The sequence below is a fragment of the Pan troglodytes genome, chromosome 8 (genome assembly GCF_028858775.2).
Source record: "Pan troglodytes isolate AG18354 chromosome 8, NHGRI_mPanTro3-v2.0_pri, whole genome shotgun sequence".
Classification (NCBI taxonomy): domain Eukaryota; kingdom Metazoa; phylum Chordata; class Mammalia; order Primates; family Hominidae; genus Pan; species Pan troglodytes.
In genome coordinates this window covers 124,954,113-124,973,097 of record NC_072406.2, presented here as the reverse complement: position 1 = coordinate 124,973,097, position 18,985 = coordinate 124,954,113, and the positions used below count along the sequence as shown (strand labels likewise).

The 18,985-nt window shown below is 47.7% G+C and overlaps 1 protein-coding gene across 4 annotated transcripts in view; it reads right to left on the bottom strand.

Moving 5' to 3' along the window:
• Positions 1 to 18,985, bottom strand: part of VTI1A (vesicle transport through interaction with t-SNAREs 1A) — a 441,715-nt gene that overhangs the window by 28,160 nt on the left and 394,570 nt on the right. For 2 of the 4 annotated variants that reach the window (XM_054659897.2, XM_063781190.1), the window contains one exon: positions 4,389 to 6,195. The exons of the other annotated variants lie outside the window; for them this stretch is intronic. In XM_054659897.2, the coding sequence (XP_054515872.1) occupies positions 6,159 to 6,195 (37 nt within the window). In that variant the 3' untranslated portion in view covers positions 4,389 to 6,158. Of the gene's footprint in view, positions 1 to 4,388; positions 6,196 to 18,985 lie in introns of those variants that run through there. 4 annotated transcript variants of the gene reach the window in all.

Genomic DNA, 18,985 nt, shown 5'->3' with positions numbered 1-18,985 from the left:
CCCACACATAAACAAGTAGCCCCATCACACTGTGATAATATAAGGTGAGATGATTTTTCTAGGAATCTACCAAAGGACTCCCGGTTCCAGCCCCACCTCCCACCTTGTGAGTCAGAAATTAAAACGCATTCATTAATCCCATCTGAAAGTCCCAAACAGCTCTCTGCTTCAAGTGGTAATAAATATTTCATGCCCAATTGTGCTGCGTTCCTCGCTGTGTTTATTAAATGGAGTTTCTCATAATTCCAGTTATTCATTTTAATGGGTCAGGCCTTGGCTGTGATTTAAACAGACCGCTGAGGAAACAGCCGTGGTTAAACATTGTAACAGTATGGATTATTAATTTAATTGGCTGGCTATTACTTGTTTGGACTCTGAGCTAACACATTTAGTTCAGTCTCTGGTGGCCCATAAACCGCAAAGGTCATGACTTTAACATTCAGAAGAATGGGAAAAAGGAATTGAGGTTGAGATTAGGAAGAAAACTTACAAAACAGCATGGGGAAGACAGTGTGAGGAAGCACGGGCTTGCTGGAGGCAGGGCAGGGCAAAGGGGGTTCATTGGTTGGATTCTCATTAGAACTTCCTCAGCAACCAGCCCCTGGGCTGACAACTGCCAGGATCCAGTCTCTCACTCAGATTTCTGAAAGGGCCAAACACTTAGATATGGTGATGGGAGCACCCCACACCCCGGGAAGGCCACACCTGTTTTCTGGATGCCTGAACCTCAGGGAAGGGTTGTGTGTTGTGGAAAAAGCAAGTGAGAAGTAAGGGGGTTACCAGAATGGCCGTTCTGCAGACCCCTGGACATCAGAGCCATGAATAACCTACTTTCTCTTCTGCCGAAGGCCCTGTGACCCTTCTAGATGCCGCCTCCCAATGTGCAGGGGTCCCAGGACCCTGAGATCTAGATGAGATCATCTCCGGACCCCTGTACTCCATGACCTGTGGATATCCAAAGCCCCCTTCTCTTTTTATTTTTTTTTTGAGACACAGTCTCACTCTGTAGCCCAGGCAGGAGTACAGTGGCACTATCTAAACTCACTGTAACCTCCACCTCCTAGGTTCAAGCCATTCTCCTGCCTCAGCCTCCCGAGGAGCTGGGATTAGTGGCGCCTGCCACCATGGCCAGCTAATTTTTGTATTTTTAGTAGAGATGGGGTTTCACCATGTTGGCCAGGCTGGTCTGGAACTCCTGACCTCAAGTGATCTGCTCGCCTTAGCCAAGCGTGGTCGTGGGCACCTGTAGTCTCAGCTACTTGGGAGGCTGAGGCACGAGAATCTCTTCAACCTGGGAGGTACAGGTTGCAGTGAGCCGAGATCGCTCCACTGCTCTTCAGCCTGGGCGACAGGTAACAGAGCGAGACTCTGTCTGAAAAAAAAAAAAAAAAAAAAAAAAAAAAGAAAAAAAGGGCTGGGTGTGATGGCTCATGTAATCCCAGCACTTTGGGATGCCGAGGTGGGTGGATTACCAGAGGTTAGGAGTTTGAGATCATCCTGTTCAACATGGAAAAACCCCATCTCTACTAAAAATACAAAAATTAGCCGAGTGTGGTGGTGCATGCCTATAATCCCAGCTACTCGGGAGGCTGAGGCAGGAAAATCACTTGAACCTGGGAGGCAGAGGTTGCAGTGAGCCGAGATTGTGCCATTGCACTACAGCCTGGGCAACAGAGCAAGACTCTGTCTCAAAAAAAAAAAAAAAAAAAAAAAAAAAAAAGTAGCACATAAATTACTCTATTACAGTTTTAAAAATATTTTGATAACTGTATTCTAATATAGTTGGATTACTCATCTTAGGATTTTGTTTTATCTGTTTAAAAACATTAATCTGAGAAGGGATCCTTAGCCTTCCCCAGGGGGCCAATAATGGGCACACAGAGTAATTCAGGTTTACTCAGCCACCTTGACATTGCCAAACTCTGGACCTTTCTCTGAGTGGGAAGCTGTCTGTGGCTGTGTGGGCATTCTCCTCTCCACTCCCCCCAGTCACCTGCCTATTTGCTGCGTGGATCTTCACCGTACTATCAGTCCCCATGTGCTGATGAAGAAAGGGGACAGGGAGATTGGGTAACTTTGCGTTGCATATTTGGAAGCATCAGGCGAGACATTTGTGGCAGCAAGAAGTGATCATATTTGCCAGAATGTGACCAAGAGATAGGAGAACAGACCTCAAATTTGGAAGCAGTGGTTTGTGGACAAATAGAGTGTGTCAGTTTCCTAGTTCCTTTCCTGTCTCAAGAGTTGATGACTTTCATAGTTCATACATTCAAAGTGAAGAGTAAGCCTGTGAAATGCATTATCTCAAGAGAAGGCACAGGTTGGCAGCCAACAACGGGGTAGCTTATATCAGATGTGCAGCCAGTGTCTTCCAATAGAGGCATTCAACACATGGTTGGCTGATTGATGAACAAATGAAGGAAGGAAGGAAGGAAGGATAGTTATGGTGGTTAATTTTATGTGTCAACTTGCATGGGCTAAGGGATGCCCAGATAGCTGGTAATACTATTTCTGGGTATGTCTGTGAGGGAGTGGAAGAGATTAGCGTTTGAATCAGTAGACCCAGTAAAGAAGATTGCCCTCACCAATGTGGGCAGGCATCATCTAAGCCAGTGATGGCCCGGGTAGAATGAAAAGGCAGAGGAAAGGTGAATTCACTCTTTCTATTTGAGCTGGGACATCCATGTCTTCCTGCCCTTGGACATTGGTACTCCTGGTTGTTGGGCCTTTGGACTTAGATCAGGACTTATACTATCTGCTCCCCTGTCCTCAGGCCTTCGGACTTGGTCTTTAGACTTGAACTTAATGATACCACCAGCTTCTTTGGTTCTCCAGGTTGCAGACAGCAGATCATGGGACTTCTTTGCATCCATAATTTTGTGAGCCAATTCCCATACTGTCTCTGTCTCTCTCTTCCTTTCTCTCTGTCTATGTGTGTATAGCTAGCTAGCTAGCTAGCTAGCTAGATAGATAGATCCAATTGGTTCTATTTCTCTGGAGAACACTGACTAATACAGAGGACTTATATAAATTACTAGGGGAGGCTGGAGATTGGGAGAGATAAGTCTATAAACAGCATGATCCCTAAGAATTCAGGGGCCCAGTTCCATCCCCAAATGTGTGTATGTGTGTATGTGTATAAAATCTAATTACAATAAGCATCATAGATATCCTAGAGAGAGAAAAAAAGTAACAGATGTGGTGTGTATTATTATTTTCTTCAATCCCAACAGAAGCCCTGCAAAGTCCTGCCATGTGCTGCCTTTCACCCCCCACCCATCTGCCTGCCCCGCAGGTGCTCCCGCTCCCACTTGCTCCTGTCCTTGTCCACACTGTCCACACACCCAGCTCAGCCTAAGGAGAGGAATGGGAGGGGTGTGGCATTGGCTTCAGGACAGAGACCACCAAGCAACGTGCTGCCTCTCCAGGGTGGAGGTGGGAAATGGACAGAGAGGAGCCTTTAATTCTGGCAGAGATTGAAGTTGGAGATGGGTGAGGGCAGGTGAGATGAAAGGGGGGCTTCTGCACATTTTATGTGGAAAAGCAAGAGGCAGGGTGAGCTGTCCATGCACACAGACTCCGAAGCAAACCCTTTGCAGATGTGTGAATGGTCTCAGGCTCCCCTGAAAAAGATGGGAGTGCCTGCTTTCTTTTCCATGGCACCCCCATCTGTACCTGGCTGAGTGCAGGGTTTCAGAAGGTGAGACTGTCTGATTCTAGGAAAACCAGGCTTGGTAGCTGCTTTCCTGAGATTGAAAGGGAGTGTGTTTAGCCCTAGGAATCCATCCAGAGTGAGCTGAAATCACTGTTTATGAAAGGCAAACCACTCCAGAATTCATAGAGATGGTTCTCCATATTGTCCTTTTAAACTCTTGAGACAGTGTGTCCACAGGTGCACTCACAGCAAGCATGGTGTCTATGAGAACAAGGCTGAGCAAAGAGTTATTGATTTCCTACTATGTGCCAGGCTGAAAGGAGGATACAAAAATGAATAAGTAATACCCCTGCCCTGCACAGGGAGACCTCAGGGGAAGCAACGAACCAGGCAACTTCAGCCCAAGCTCTGTGGGCAGGAGGTCTGTGCATCTGTGTGGCCGTGTTACCTAATATTGCTAGGAGAGCAAGCTCCACTTCCAATGGCCTATATTGGTGGCATGGCTATGCCAGTCCCACCAAAAGCAGGCTTCAGGAAGACTTTGCGTTTGGACATCTCCAGGTGTTTATTTGATTTTTCCTATTTCTTGGTTTTTAATTGGTTTCAGATGTGAGTACCCAATAGCGGCCCTGAATAAATAAAACAGATCATAAAATATGGCCAAGCAAAATGGGCGTGAGTAATCCCAGAGTGCATGGAAATGCACTTCCAGAAAGGCTCATAAATAATGAGGTGGAAACAGTAGTCTATTTTCTCTTTAATGGAAAGCCAATTAGGAACCCTCTCTGGACTGGCGGGAAGAAGCCAGGTTCCTTTGTTCTGTAATGAGCAGGTGGGGGTAGAGTGGGTGAGGGGAAGCCACTAATCTTGCCAGAAAGGGCAGAGAAAATTCTCTGGTCATTGGGCCTGCAGAGAGTGACAAAATAGGAAGTTCAACACAAAGTAGGCTTCCCATCCTGGGTCGAGCTTCCCATCCCGGGTCAAGCTTCCCATCCCAGGTCGAGCTTCCCATCCCAGGTGGAGCTTCTCCAGCTCCTTCCCAGTTGGTGCAGGAAGGACTTTAAGCCCAAGCTGACTTGGGAAGAACTGGCAGAACTCTTTGGAGGCCCACAGCAGGCAGACTCTCTGTGAACTCAAAGAATCCTGTGGTTACTGACCCATTCTTGGCTCCTTCCCCTCCCTCACTGAGGCCCGGAAGGAGAGCCCCAGCTGGTACCATCTCCAGGGTGGGCCAGCTTTGGGCTACAGGAAGGAAGACGGGAGTGCAGGATTCTAGAGGCGTTCTCTGCAGCAGGCGGCCCAGCAGACCCCTAGTGAATCTCCTTCTTATCGCTTCCCGATTGCTCTCCCTACATACTGGTGTCGCCTCATTCCAGACACTGGTTTTCTTCAAGCTGGTAATGCCTTTCATGGTGCTTCCATGCAGAACATTATAGATGATCTTGTCCCACTGAGGCATGGCAGGTATAGTGTCCTCCATCTTTCATAAGAGGGAACTGAGAAACAGAGGGGAAATGAGATGGTCGAAAGTCACACAGCCATGGAACAGCAGCGCTGGAAATCAGTTCTGTTCACTCTGCATGATCTCTGGGCGGCCGGGGCCCAGCTGGTGACTGTAAGTGGGGGTCATGGTGGCCTCCCTTCTGAAGCATTAGAGACATCTATAGTGGTTAAGAGCACAGGCTTTGGAGTTAGGGAGACCTGAGTGAAATTCTTGACTCTATCCCTTAATAATTGTGTGGTCTTGATCAGGTTTCTTAATTGTTCTAAGCCTGTTTCTGCATTTGTAAAACAGGGCTACTGAACTTGGGCTAATGGACTTAGTTCCCACCTGACAGGAAGCAATAAACAGCAGTGATACTGCTAGTACTTATTATTGTTAGAAGGCTTTGTGGCCAGCAGGTCTTTGGAATAGCCGGTGTGTTTCCTGTGGAGCCCACTGTGGGCTCAGGAGCATCACTACTGAGTTCAGACTCTGTCCATGTGAACAGTGTTCCCTGGAGACCTGGCTCAGTATCATATGAGGACCCAGGGAGGCAGCCAGACATGGCTAGCTGCCTCCAGCTCTAGGTTCATGCTGAGCAGGGTGGAGAAGAAGGGAGGCCTGGAGCTGAGGATGTCTGCTGAGAACTTCTCGGAGGATCTGAGGATCTTCTGTGCTTACCAATACAGAGTCACAGGGGAGGCGGCAGGTCCCTCAAAGCCAAGGCTCTTCCTACGTATGCTTCTAAAACAAAATCAGTGGCAGTCTGATGGAGAGAGGAGTCCACTGAGTGTAGCAGCTTTGCTGTGTAGAAGCTTGGGCCAGAGCTTTTGGTAAAGGGCCACAGCTGGAGAATCTGTTGCTTTTGTTCCTTATGATGAGTTTTTGGCAAGTTTTGTTTTTATTTTTAAAGAAATTTCACTTTTCCTCCATTGAAATGGATAAAACACTGCTCACCCATCTGTGTGACTCAAGGAAATGCTTGAAAAGCAGAGAGGTCTTGAAGAACAACACGAGGTCTCAGGAGACTTGACCATCGATGTTTGCCACTGGCCACCTGTGGAATGTGGGTACATTCCATTACCTTTTGAAGGTCACTTGTTCAGCAGGGCAAGGAAGAAAGGGTGAAATATTTGTGAAACACACATGATGGACTAAGCACCTTGCCCCTCGCCTCATGAGGTATGTCCTGGTATCTCCATTATATAAATGCAGAATCCAGGGCTCAAAGAGGCTACACACCTTGCCCACTATCAGACCCTGCATCACTTGGAGTTTGATGGCTGCAAGCAACAGAAACTCATTCTTAAAGACTCAAGAAAAAGCTGAGCAAGCAGGTCTTGCAAGGACAAGGATGTGGGCAGTTCTGGGGTTGGAGGTAGTAGGAGCTCACAGACATGGTCACTGGAGATTGCAGGCAAAATAGTGAGCTTTAACTTGTCACCCCATTCAGAATTTACCCCCCTGGAAGAGTGAGTCTTATGGATTTGGCCAGGTTGCCTGGCTGTACCTTGGACAAGGAGAACATGGCACTTTGAAAGACAGCCCTGGCTGGGCGCGGTGGCTCATGCCTGTAATCCCAGCACTTTGGGAAGCCAAGGCAGGTGGATCACGAGGTCTGGAGTTCGAGACCAGCCTGGTCAACATGGTGAAACCCCATCTCTACTAAAATACAATTTAAAAAAAATTAGCTGGGTGTGGTGGTGTGTGCCTGTAGTCCCACTTACTGGGGAGGCTGAGGCAGAGGAATTGCTTGAACCTGGGAGGTGGAGGTTGCAGTGAGCTGAGATTGTGCCACTGCACTCCAGCCTGGTGACAGAGCAAGACTCTGTCTCAAAAAACAAACAAACAAACAAAACAAAACAAAACCAAGACAGACAGTCCTATCCAGACTGAATGCAATGGGAGAGGAGCAATCCCCAGAGGAAAACTGGGGTGCTGTTACCAAGAGCAAAGGAGGGGACACTGCACTGAGAAGCAGATATGCACCATAGACATCCATTGGTCACAAAAGGTGAGTGGCACAGGTCAGTGACCCAAAGCCCAGAAGGGCTGCCAATAATGCCCACGTGCCAACCCCCACCTCAGGAGGCTTCACTTCTCTGTCCAGACTTGCGGCTTCCTCTTTAGTGGGCCCCGTGATGCTGGCACTGCTTAGAAAGGGTTCATGCCCTGCTGGAGAGGAAATCTCCAAAGAGGGCAGAGAATTGGGAAGTGAAAGAGATACAGCAATAATTTAAGAGCAAGACAGTGCCATGGAGAAGTGGGGAGGGCCTGTGGCTTTCTCAACGTGGGAAAATGACAAATCACTAGGAAGTTTTGTGGGGGAAGGGGAGCAGATAGGGACCAAACATGGGGAAGAATTAGAGGTGTAGGAATCATTGGAATCATCTAAAATTTAAAAGAAGCCACAGTATACTTTATCTACTCAGAAGTATTTGAGGTGTCTTATATTATGACATATTTAATCCATGAGAGTATTAACTTAAAAATTGTGAATTTAAAGAAATATAAAATGGGATGGTATATAATTAAAAATCTGGGAAGTTTCAAATTTAGCTTAGAGCTTCCTGGTAGCTAAGGCAAAAAAGGAAACATGATTGGTTATATAATTCTCATTTTCATTTTATTTTTTTCTTTTGTCTCATAAAAGGAAGTGAATCTGCAAGTCAGAAAACACAACATTCTCTTCAGTTATAAAGAAAAATTAACCTGGTGGGATATTAAATATTCAATGGAAAGATTTTTCAGTATAATTTCACTGAGGTTGAGAAACAGTCTTCCTATGGCCATTATCATATGAAGTGTGGTGGAAAGTAAAGAGTGTTCCTGTCAAGTGCCCCTCCCTGGGCTGGAAAGATTCCCTAAAGTTCTCAAGTTCACATGCCTCTCCCTAGTTCAGAAGCTTCAGTTCAGAAGCCCTTTATGGCTTCTCACCTCTTCCATCTCCTGCAAAAACCAATTCCTGCGCTCACATCCCTCTGTTTTCAATACTTTCTGGTTTCTTTTTCCTGGGTGGACTTTGCTGGGTGTGCTCACTAATTGATGTCCAGCCTTAACCCAAACACCCCTGAGGAAGGGGCACCCCTTACTTCCCAAACAGAGCAGCCTATTTCATCTCAAAGGCAGGGCTGCCTGAAGGTGCCACTTCCACAGGGGTTCAGCGTGTAGACAGAATCTCGATTGAAGGAGGTACTAGAAAGATCTTTCTGGGCAGGGGAAGAAGCATATGAAGGTTTGTCAATTACCATGAGTATGACACATATCATGTCAATGTGCCATGAGCACATTGTCTAGTTGGAAGAGAGGCTATGTTTACTCAACAGACACGTTTTCAATCATTATCATTGCCCTAATATCACAGGCGACCCAGAAAAGGAATGCATGTGGCCCAGGCTCTGAAGGAGCACCTTGAAATGATTCAGTCAAATGCTCTGAGACTTTTAGGATCACCCCACACACTCTCTTAAGTTCTGCTCCAATCTGAATGCCTGAAAATACAATGGATTTTATGTGTCTGCTATAGTTTCTGTTTGCAAATGCAGGCCTTCATCTTAAAGCCAATCTTCCATGTGAAAGCAGAGTTCGGAAGGAAGCATGCGCCTCTGTCTTGGGAGGAGCTCCAGTCTCAGGTGCTGCAAGGTGGACTAATCTGACACACTAGGGCATAAGAGAATTCTCAGGAGAGGCTGAGGTTTATTTGAATCAACTGGCATTTCTTTGGAAAGTTGGGGAAAGGGGCAGATCCAGGTTTCGTAGGGCATGAAATCAGGGTCGGCTTCACGGACATGCCACCTGCACAGTTGCACAGGGCCCTGTGCCAAGAAGGCGCTGGTGTTGCTATCTTCAAAGTTTTAGTTGTTTTTGAACAAAGGGCCCCACGTTTTTATTTTGCACTTGGCTGCCCAAATTATGTAGCTGGTCTTTTGTGACACTTATATGATTTGGGGGGCCCTCATTTTAAAAACAACACAAAATAAGAGAAATAAAATTAAGTTCCAAGTCTTGGAAGAGGTACCTAGGAACAGAAGGTGCTCTGCAGAAACTTAAGTTTCATTAACTTCACAGAAAATCTGCTTCTGGTTGGGGAAGGAGTGACCTCCACAGTAGTCTTCAAATTGTGGTCTTGGGAGTCCTGGGGGTTTAGTGAATGGGGTGTCAGGTGGACCTCTCTTTGCTCCCCCTCACCCTCTTCTTTACCCTTTACTTTAACCTAATTTCACTTTGTTCTGAATTAGAAATTGAGCTTCAGGCTGTTTCTTTTTTTTTTTTTTTTTCCTTTAAAGGTGCCATGACTCACATAGTTCGAAAACCACTAGTTAGACAAACCACATCACACCAGGCTTTTTGTTGTAGGGAATTGTCTTATTTCAGAAGGCCCCAGGTGACCCGCTGACCTGGGGTGTCTCCAAAGCCAGGTAATAATAGGCCGTGCTCTAATCTAAGGAGACTTTGCTGTATTTGCAGAGAGCTTTGAAATGTTCTGGGAAAAACGCTGATCAGATGTGCAAGGTATTATATTCACGGAGAGAAAAACCCTCCCAACTCTTTATAAAATGGATTAAGCTAGTTTCTAAAGGCTGCAGGTTTGTGTGATCTTAATCCCACTCCTTACTCCTGATCCACCACCTTCCTCTTTTGTTTCCAGGATGTGCACCTTCCTGGGTGAGGGCCGGGACGCCTTCCGGGGGAGCCCTACCCCTTCCCAGCTCTCCCCTTGGGAAGAACTAAGGGACACCCTCGCCCTTGCACCCACCTCGCCAGGGCTGCCTTTTTCTGTGGGCACATTTCACATTCACAGGCTCTGATCCGATGGAGGGAAATCTGAACAAAATATGGTAATGATGCCATTGTGCATTCAGCGACTCAGACTGGAGCAGCAGATGGGAAAAGTTGCGGATCACAACCCCATGCAATATTTGACAGAATATCCGTCAAATATAGTTCACCCAGATCCATGTTTCTGTCAGTCCCTCTTGGCTAGAGTTAATTTAAAGTGACAAGAATGACATTAGCTCTTTTCAAAGGGGTAATTCCTTCCTCAGGGCTGCCCCCTCCAATGGATACCCAGGCAGAGCCCTCCATCATCGAAAGGCGGGTTTTCTAAGAAGGGACCAGCCCTAGACCAGGAGTCACCATTCAAGACCTGTGCTGGTCAGTGTGCTGGAGGTTCAGTCTATTTCACTGTGGAGGAAGGAGCGAGGTTGCCCCAGGCTCCAGCTCCCTAGAGGGGTCGTCTCCACAAATGGGGTCTCAGGACTGGTAACCTTACCTCAGGGCTCAGGCAGAGAGAGCCCCACTGCGGGATGAATGCCCATGTGTGAAGACAATGTAGAAACATCTCCAGCAGGTGGAGGGCTCTGAGCTGGCACTGCCACCACTTGGAGTCTTAACAGTTGCAGATGAACAGCTTAGCATGTGTTGTTTTCCATTTGTTCTTCCTTGGTTCCTTCTGTCTTGCTACACCATGTACAAAAACTCACATAGTGTTGATAACGTTTGTAACTAGTCGATTCCACCAGCACTTGTGCCTTCTAAGGCTGCTTCCTGCCAAGACCTCAGTGGGTGTCATGACCTCCAAAGTTGGTCATGGGTCCAGAAGCTGGCCTCACCCCACCATCAGATCAATATGTGTGCATGTTGGGAACTGCATGTAGATAGTTGGCTTTGCTCCTCTGTTTTTAAACCAGGTAGACCCACCCACAAATCATGGCTACCAACCATGAAAGATGACCCCCTACCCTTCATGGCTAGTGAACTCCTATTTGCCCTTCAAAATCCATCTCAATGGTCACCTCCTCCTGGGGGCCTTCCTGAATACCCCCAGAAATTATCATTCCCTTCCTCCTCAGGGCAGTCTCTGGGCTCCATATGTACTTCTGTTTCTACACTATCAAAAGGCATCATAATCACTTTTTTGCTTCTCTGGCTTCCCTTTCTGGTTGTGGTCATCAAGAATTAACAAATGTTTGCTAGACTGAATAATTGAATTGTTTCTTGAATAAGGTAATAGGCCAGGAGACCTTATCCACAGAAAAAGTATGGTTTCCTGTAACTGCCATGATCTGTGTCTCCAGCCTGTGATATTAAATATGATCACTTCTGTTGTTTCTCATGAGACTCCCCATTTGCTGGAAGTCTCTCTTGAGGTTTCTCTGCTCTCCAAGGTCTGACCAGGGTCATTTGCCAGGGACTGTGTCATCAGGTCATCTGTAACTGACAGCAGGGGTGGGGTTCTGTGTCTGGAATTGCCCTAGTCATCGTTGCCTATCCCTTAATGGGTCCAGCTCAAGGGCTCCTCATCAAAGGAGGAGATTGAAGACCAATGGCACCTCCAGTCTGGGGCCCAGAAATGGCTAGTTAATTAATTACACCTGGCCACACAAAGAACTGGTTGGGCAGGTGATCCCAGCACTGCTGCCAGTTACAGAACAACAAGCAACTGACAAGGAGGGGATTGGGAGAGCTGGCCAAGAAGCCGGGAAGAGCCTGTTGAAACAAAAAGACAAGACCTAAAGTCTCATGATGGCGGTTGTGTCTGGGAATGTTTCAGTTAGCTATTGTTGTGTAAAAAACTACCCCCAAATCTTAGTTGCCTAAAACAACAGTTTATTATTTTTTTTCTCATGATTCAGCATTTTGGATTGGGCTTAGCTGGGTGGTTCTTCTGCTCTATCTGGTGTGTGCTTGACTGTCCAAGATGGTTTCTTCTTTACTTATATGCCTGGTGCCTCAGATGGGAGATATGTTTCTTCAGTAACTAGGCACAGTGTCTGGCACCCAGGAGATTCTAGGGAAATGTTCAGTGGTAGAATGAATAAATGAGGGTACACAAAAGCATGGGGTTTGTAAGAGAGAATAACTAAGTTATCTCATTTGGCATGGTGAATGGTGGGTGCTGTGATGATCAGAAATATTCTCAGGACGATTAGGAAAGAATATTCCCTGAGGATCTCTAGATGAAGTCAGGGCCTGGTCTTCTTTCTTGGCAGCAAGAAGGAGCTGCACGTAGAATGTAGCCTTTAGAGCCTGCTCAAACTGTAGAAACAGGGAAATGTTGAGTGATCCAGTGGCTCTTGTAATCCTGGGAATCAGAGGGCAACCCTCCTTGCTCCTGATGGGAAACAGAAATTTGATTCCCATTCTTGCCTGAGTTTCTGGCTTTGCTTGTCAGACTTTTGAGGGGATAGAAGGAAGAGGTGACATAGAAGAGAGTGGGAAAGTTAGGTGTTAAAGGAGACCTCTGGAGTATTAAGACAAATCCTAGGAAATTCGGTCTGCTTGAAGTGCCTGAGGTCTCTTGGGAAAAAGGTAAAGGGAAATAGGGGGTGATGGTCAGCTCTCTAGAGCACCAAGGGAGATTAGCGGCTGCTCCAACTACCAAAGAGGAATCCCACACAACAGTCAAAAACTTACTGAGGGAGGAGAGACCCCGCAGCTGGAGGACACTGTTCAACAGAAGAAACAAACATAATTTGAAGGAAATAAGCTCCTGTCATCCATTTCTCTCAATTCTTTGGATCCTGGTGACAGCAGGAGCCAACCCTTCCAACAGTAGCTGTGTTAGCTATCCATTGCCACTGTAACAAATTACCAAAACTAGTGGCTTAATACAATACAGGCTTATTATCTTACAGTTCTGGAGGTCAGAAGTCTAAATCAAGGCATTGGCAGGGCTGCATTCCTCCTGGAGTCTTCACCTGGTGAGACTTCCTGAACCAAAGTATATCTTGAGTCTCTTCCAAGTTAGACTTTCTAGAATCACCGCTGTTCAATATGGTAGCCAGTAGACAATTTGGCTATTAAAATTAAACACCCAGTTCCTTAGTTCCACTGGCCATATTTCTTTTTTCTTTTTTTTTTTGAGACGGAGTCTCGCTCTGTCACCCAGGTTGGAGTGCAGTGGCGCGATCTCGGCTCACTGCAAGCTCCGCCTCCTGGGTTCACACGATTCTCCTGCCTCAGCCTCCTGAGTAGCTGGGACTACAGGTGCCCGCCACCATGCCCAGCTAATTTTTTGTACTTTTAGTAGAGACGGGGTTTCACCATGTTGACCAGGATGGTCTTGATCTCCTGACCTGATGATCCGCCCGCCTCGGCCTCCCAAAGTGCTGGGATTACAGGCGTGAGCCACCACACCCTGCCCACTGGCCATATTTCAAATGCTCAGTTGCCATACACTATCACATAGCACGAGTTAGTTCTATTGAACATCATCACAGAAAGTTTTGTTGGCCAGTGCTGTTCCAATATCAACAGTGCGTGCTTGTGCCAATCTCCCGCCTGTCCAGCTTGTGCACACATCAGCCACTCCCAAGGCCATGAGGTATCCATTTCTGTAAGATGGGACTTCCCATGCCCCTTTTAGGGGAAATGCAGTTCAAGAGGAGATCCAACAGAACATGAAAGTTCTGATAATAGGATTCAGGCCTTGGTGCCTGGGGAAAGACCCCCAAAATAAATGGTGAACAGGATGGAAGATGACTCGCTTATTTTGGGAGTAAACTTTCCTATCTGTTACGCAAGTTCCCGTTCTGCCAGGCTCTGCCTCGAGCCCTCTTCTCTTCTCCAGAAAGAACATCAAAATTCCCACCTCTGTCTTCTTTTCTTTTCAGACAGAGCCTCGCTCTGTCACCCAGGCTGGCGTGTGGTGGTGTGATCTTGGCTCACTGCAACCTCCGCCTCCTGGGTTCAAGTGATTCTCCTGCCTCAGCCTCCTGAGTAGCTGGGATTACAAGTGTGTGCCACCAAGCCCGGCTAATTTTTGTATTTTTAGCAGAGACGGGGTTTCACCATGTTGGCCAGGCTGGTCTCGAATTCCTGACCTCAAATGATCCGCCTGCCTCGGCCTCCCAAAGTGCTGGGATTACAGGCGTGAGCCACCATGTCCGGCCCCCCACTTCTGTCTTTTGGTCATCAGCTCCACCTTGGGAGAACCTGGGGCTTGTCCTGAGTGAAACAGCTCTGACTTTCCTCCTCCTCCCGCGGAGGCTTTTCCTCCAGCTCAGCCCTCAATGCCCTGAAATCTGTCTCCAAGGAGCTCTCAGGAGAGACGAAGCTACCGCTTCTCTCGTTTGTGGGTTACTGTTCCTCCTGGGGAGAGGGCCGCTGCTGCGCAAGTTAGTTCTGAAAGCATTTCTCTAGAGCCAGGCATTAATGAAGTCCAGGCAGCCCCTCTTCCTTGGTGGGTGAATTCGGGAACCAGAGAACAGGTGAGACAGGTGGATTTGCGGACCACAAGCCCCGCCCTCTCCAGCCACCTGTGCCAACCTGGAACAGCCAATGGGAGAAGGCGCTGCCCCCAGGATTCAGCCAATCAGCAGGCGAGGTCTGCGCATGCTCTGTGTCTGCCTGGCCGTCCTGCCCCAACTTGTGCAGACAAAGGCCGTTGGGTGCGGGTTTCCGCCACGTCCAGGCAAGACCCCGGCCAGAGGACCCCGCAGAGCAGGCGTGGAATGGTGGACTCGGGCCACCATTCTTCAAACACGCCCTCCCAGGCCTCACACCGACTCTGCCCTTTCTCTCCGCCAGGGAATAATGAAAATGAACTTGTCCTCTTCCCGAACAGACATATTTTACGGCTGACACGGTCATAGTCCACTGGAGTTGACATCAGTGGGACCTCGGTGAAACTGCAGCGGGAAGAGGAACAGAAGGGTTCCTATTCCCCAAGATGGAACTCCAAAGTACATTTTGAGCAGAAAACCCTATGTGAATGGTTCCTCCTGCCTTTTCTTGCCAACAATAATAAAAACTGCCCAGTCATCGCAGTGACATTAAAAACAACAACTCAAAGCAGCATGTTCTCATTTCTCGAAATTTTGCGCTGCACAGTTAAGAGGAGGGAAAGGGTGAATATCTCTCAACTCTAGGATGTCAAACTACATTTTCCATGGTTCAATGTGATTTTCAATTATAAAAAAGGATTACACGCCAGGCGCGGTGGCTCACACCTGTAATCCTAGCACTTTGGGAGACTGAGATGGGCGGATCACCTGAGGTCAGGAGTTCAAGACCAGCCAGACCAACATGGTGAAACTCCGTCTCTACTAAAAATACGAAAATTAGCCGGGCGTGGTGGTGGGCACCTGTAATCCCAGCTACTCGAGAGGCTGAGGCAGGAGAATCACTTCAACCCGGGAGGTGGAGATTGCAGTAAGCCGAGATTGAACCACTGACTCCAGCCAGGGTGACAGAGCAAGACTCCGTCTTGGCTTTATCGTCCCCTTCTCCTTTCCATGACCTCAGAGCCTCTCATAATGAAAAGATCCAGCCTTCATGTTTGGTTCTCAACTCAAGTTTGGAAGTTAAGATGGAGATTTGCAACTCATTTCTTTGGAAGACAGGGGATGGGAAAAGAAATGAGGAAAGGAAGTGGAAAGAGAAGAAGAGCTGGTGTTTTAGAGGGAGACAAAACAAGCAGCACCAGAGAATGGTACATCTGGAAGGACTCCAGGGGGGCCTTTTGTTTATCCAGAGGTTCTTGAGCCTTTAATTTCTATTTATAGCAGCAGACCCTTTTCCCTTTTTTTTCAAATGACATCTTAAGCCAAAGCACAATATCTAAAACAGATAAAATAATGCCTCTCAAAGCCCTATGCCTTGGCACTCCTCTAACCTTCCTCCTCCTGAACACCCCAGGGCTCCTGGGCACACAGTCTGCAAACCATGGATCTAACCCAACTCCTAAATATGCCCATGAGGAAACCAAGGTACAGAGAGGGGAAGTAATTAACTGGAGATGGGGTGGGGGAAGGCTTCTCTAAGATCACGTGGTAGGCCTGGAGGAGCTGGGCCTGGAAGCTTAGAAGTGAAATGAGATAAGGACAGGGGATTGGGGGTGGTTATGAAAGAGCTGACCACATGATGACCTTGAGGAACGTGACTGTGTGGACTGTGAAGAGCAGAGTTCCAGGAGGCTGGAGACCCCCACGGCTTCCTCAATGTTCCTGCCCTGTTTTTCATTAGCTTCTCTAATTCTGAGGTCCCTCTTGAGCACCAGGTTTATGGGTGTTAACTCCACACATAGATGGTTACAACGTATATGTTTGACTCAGGGACAAAGGAAATAAACGCTGTTAGCAGTCACTTTAGAGAACTTTCCAATCATCAGTTTAGAGCAGGAGTGCAAGTGTGTTGCATACGATTCCTCACATTAATTCCACACCCATGACAGGCATTGCTAATCAGTCGTACCACCTTTTCCTGCTCATCCTATATACAGCCTCAAAATTATTTTCCACACAGTACTCTGGTCAGCCATTACCAATGAACCAGGAGCTGGCCCTTCAGATAAAATCTCTCTGCTCTTCCTGGTTTGTGGCTTTGCTGAATGTTGTCCTTAGCATCATGGTCACACACTTCTACAGTCTGCATCTCAGGGGAGAAGCCTGGAACTGCATTTCCCAGAATCCCTTTTCCTGTACAGCTTCACATTAGAGTGAGCCAATGAGAGGCACTGCTGGGAGAATTGGGAGGCGAAGAAGGAGAATCACTGTCATTCTCTGGGGGCAGCTGCAGCTTGACCCACGGGTAAAACCCAAAGCCTTGAGAATCGCATGCTCTGGTGCTTCCAGCTGTTGAGGTTGGTGGCTGCAGCCACCACTGAGACTGCTGGGTTCTTTGCAGCTTCCGGGTGAGCTCCCGTAAATCACAGTCTCTGGCAGCTGCTGGCCTGACCTTTGTTTCCCCAGCCTTTCCAGTGATTGTGCAAGTATCCAATTCCCTGTATTGGAACCCTTCCTACTTGGAATACCCAGAGTGGCTTCTGTTTTCATGACCAACCCCCCTGACAGCTACAGTTCCATTAACACCTTAAGGGCAGGGAACAGAACTTGGTTGCAAGATGGATATTCTCCATGTTGCCAAACGTGAAAGGTGGATGCTTGCTACATTTGCTCCCCGTTTTGTGTTATGTCTGTGATCCACCTACACGGAGTGCAGAAAAGGAAGCAACGACAGGGAGACTGCCAAATAATCGGAATAATAGCATCATAGAATTTGGAGCCGAAGGACCTTTATACAGAAACAGCTTGGTTCTTTTCATTTTATTGATGGGAAAAACTGAGGCCCAGAGAGGAGAGTAATGCCAGTTAGTCCCAGAGCTGGGGCTGGAAGCCAGGCCTGCTGACCTGGACCAGTTCTCATCCTTGGACCTCAGGATCTCAAATAAGGAGATTCATGTGATCTTGTAAGCAAGGCACAGCCAAGCTGAAATGTGTCCCATGGCAGGCTAGCTACTTTGATGTGAGCTAGTAAACACCTGGCTGTAATGGGAAGCCAAGGTGAGTGATCAGAGATGAGTTCTCCAGCCTCCCCAGGATGGGGGAAGCAGGGTGGGGCAGGTCTCATGAAAGCATGAGAATATGTAAGCCACATTTCCCTAATCCTAACCCTACTATGGAAACCCTATCACTTTTCCATCTGGTAACAGGCAACTCATTTTAAAGAACTCCTTGTTTCTGCGAACCCGGGAGGCGGAGGTTGCAGTGAGCTGAGATTGCACCACTGCACTCCAGCCTGGGAGACAGGGTGAGACTCCGTCTCAAAAAAAAAAAAAAAAAAAAAAGGAAAAAAAAAAAAAAAGAAAAGAACTCCTTGTTTCTGTATCCAATTGTTGGAAACCATGTCACGAAATTGAAATCAACTATGTTGCTTGCTTTTTGTAATCATTCTCTTGCCTCCACCGGCCTTGGGCTTGTGGGCTGCATCAGAGCAGATTCCTAGTGGCAAGCCACTGGTTTAGCAGAGACGGGATTTATTGGAAGACTATTGCGGAGCGATAGAATTATCAAGAGGGCAGAAGACCTGTTCCTGGAAACTACCCCCTGCTCAGTGGATGCCACCGGGGATGCTGCCAAACCCTGGTGCCTGAGCTCCCACTGCCCCCACCATGGAGTGCCGCACCCCCCATCTGGTGCTGCTCCTCTGAAAGTGGCTGTGACTGCCATGGGCAGGGCTGGAATGAATTCTTCACCACCTTTCTATTTTGTGATGACAGCTCCAGATTCAGACGCCCACTTTCCCCGGTCCCTGGCAGCAAGAGGGTCCTCTAGTGGGCTCTGATGTTGGCCAGCTGCATGACCAATGCCCCTTGCACCATCTTGGTGGTGTGGCTCCCAACGCCCCTCTTCTCTCAATCAAGGCTTATTTCTTTGTATCCAAACTGCCTGAAAGCCTACATTAATAGAGTTTCTCTGGACTCAGGGCTTTGCCTCCTATTAAAATATAAAGACTAAGTATGGATGAACAGCAATTCGGTTGTTTTCCAGAACACCCTCATCTAGCCTTCCTACACGGGATGATGCACTAATGGTTTTGGGACCCACACCTTGTGATAGAATGTCACTTACCCTGTTAGCCCTTTGGGAAACTACCTTTGCTTCCACTGAGGTGGGGGCCTAGTTGGGGAGAGGGTCACAGCTGCAGATCCCAGGAGTCCCACAGTGTCTTTAGTATCCCTAGGAAAGCCCTGGGGTGAAGCTAGTGCGCTGAGGACTCCAGGAAGTGGTTCGCTCTGCGGGGTGTGCCTACATGCGTCCTCCTGAACAGTTTTCTGAACCTTTGGCCTCTCACTTTGGTGCTGGCTGAGATGGCCGCACATTATCACCACCACTTCTGGCTGCTAGTTTCTGTTGAAGGCACATGTCCTAGATGGCAGGTGTCGTGCTAAGCATCTAACCCCAATTAGCTCATTTAGTCTTCTCCGCTTAACAACTAAGACAACTGTCACCCAAGGCCAAGAGCTAGCATGGGGTTGGGATTTGAACCCAGGCAAAACCCACTCTCTTCCCATTATACTAGTGGCCTCCTTCCCCAAAATATAGCCTCTCCCTAATCCCACCCCC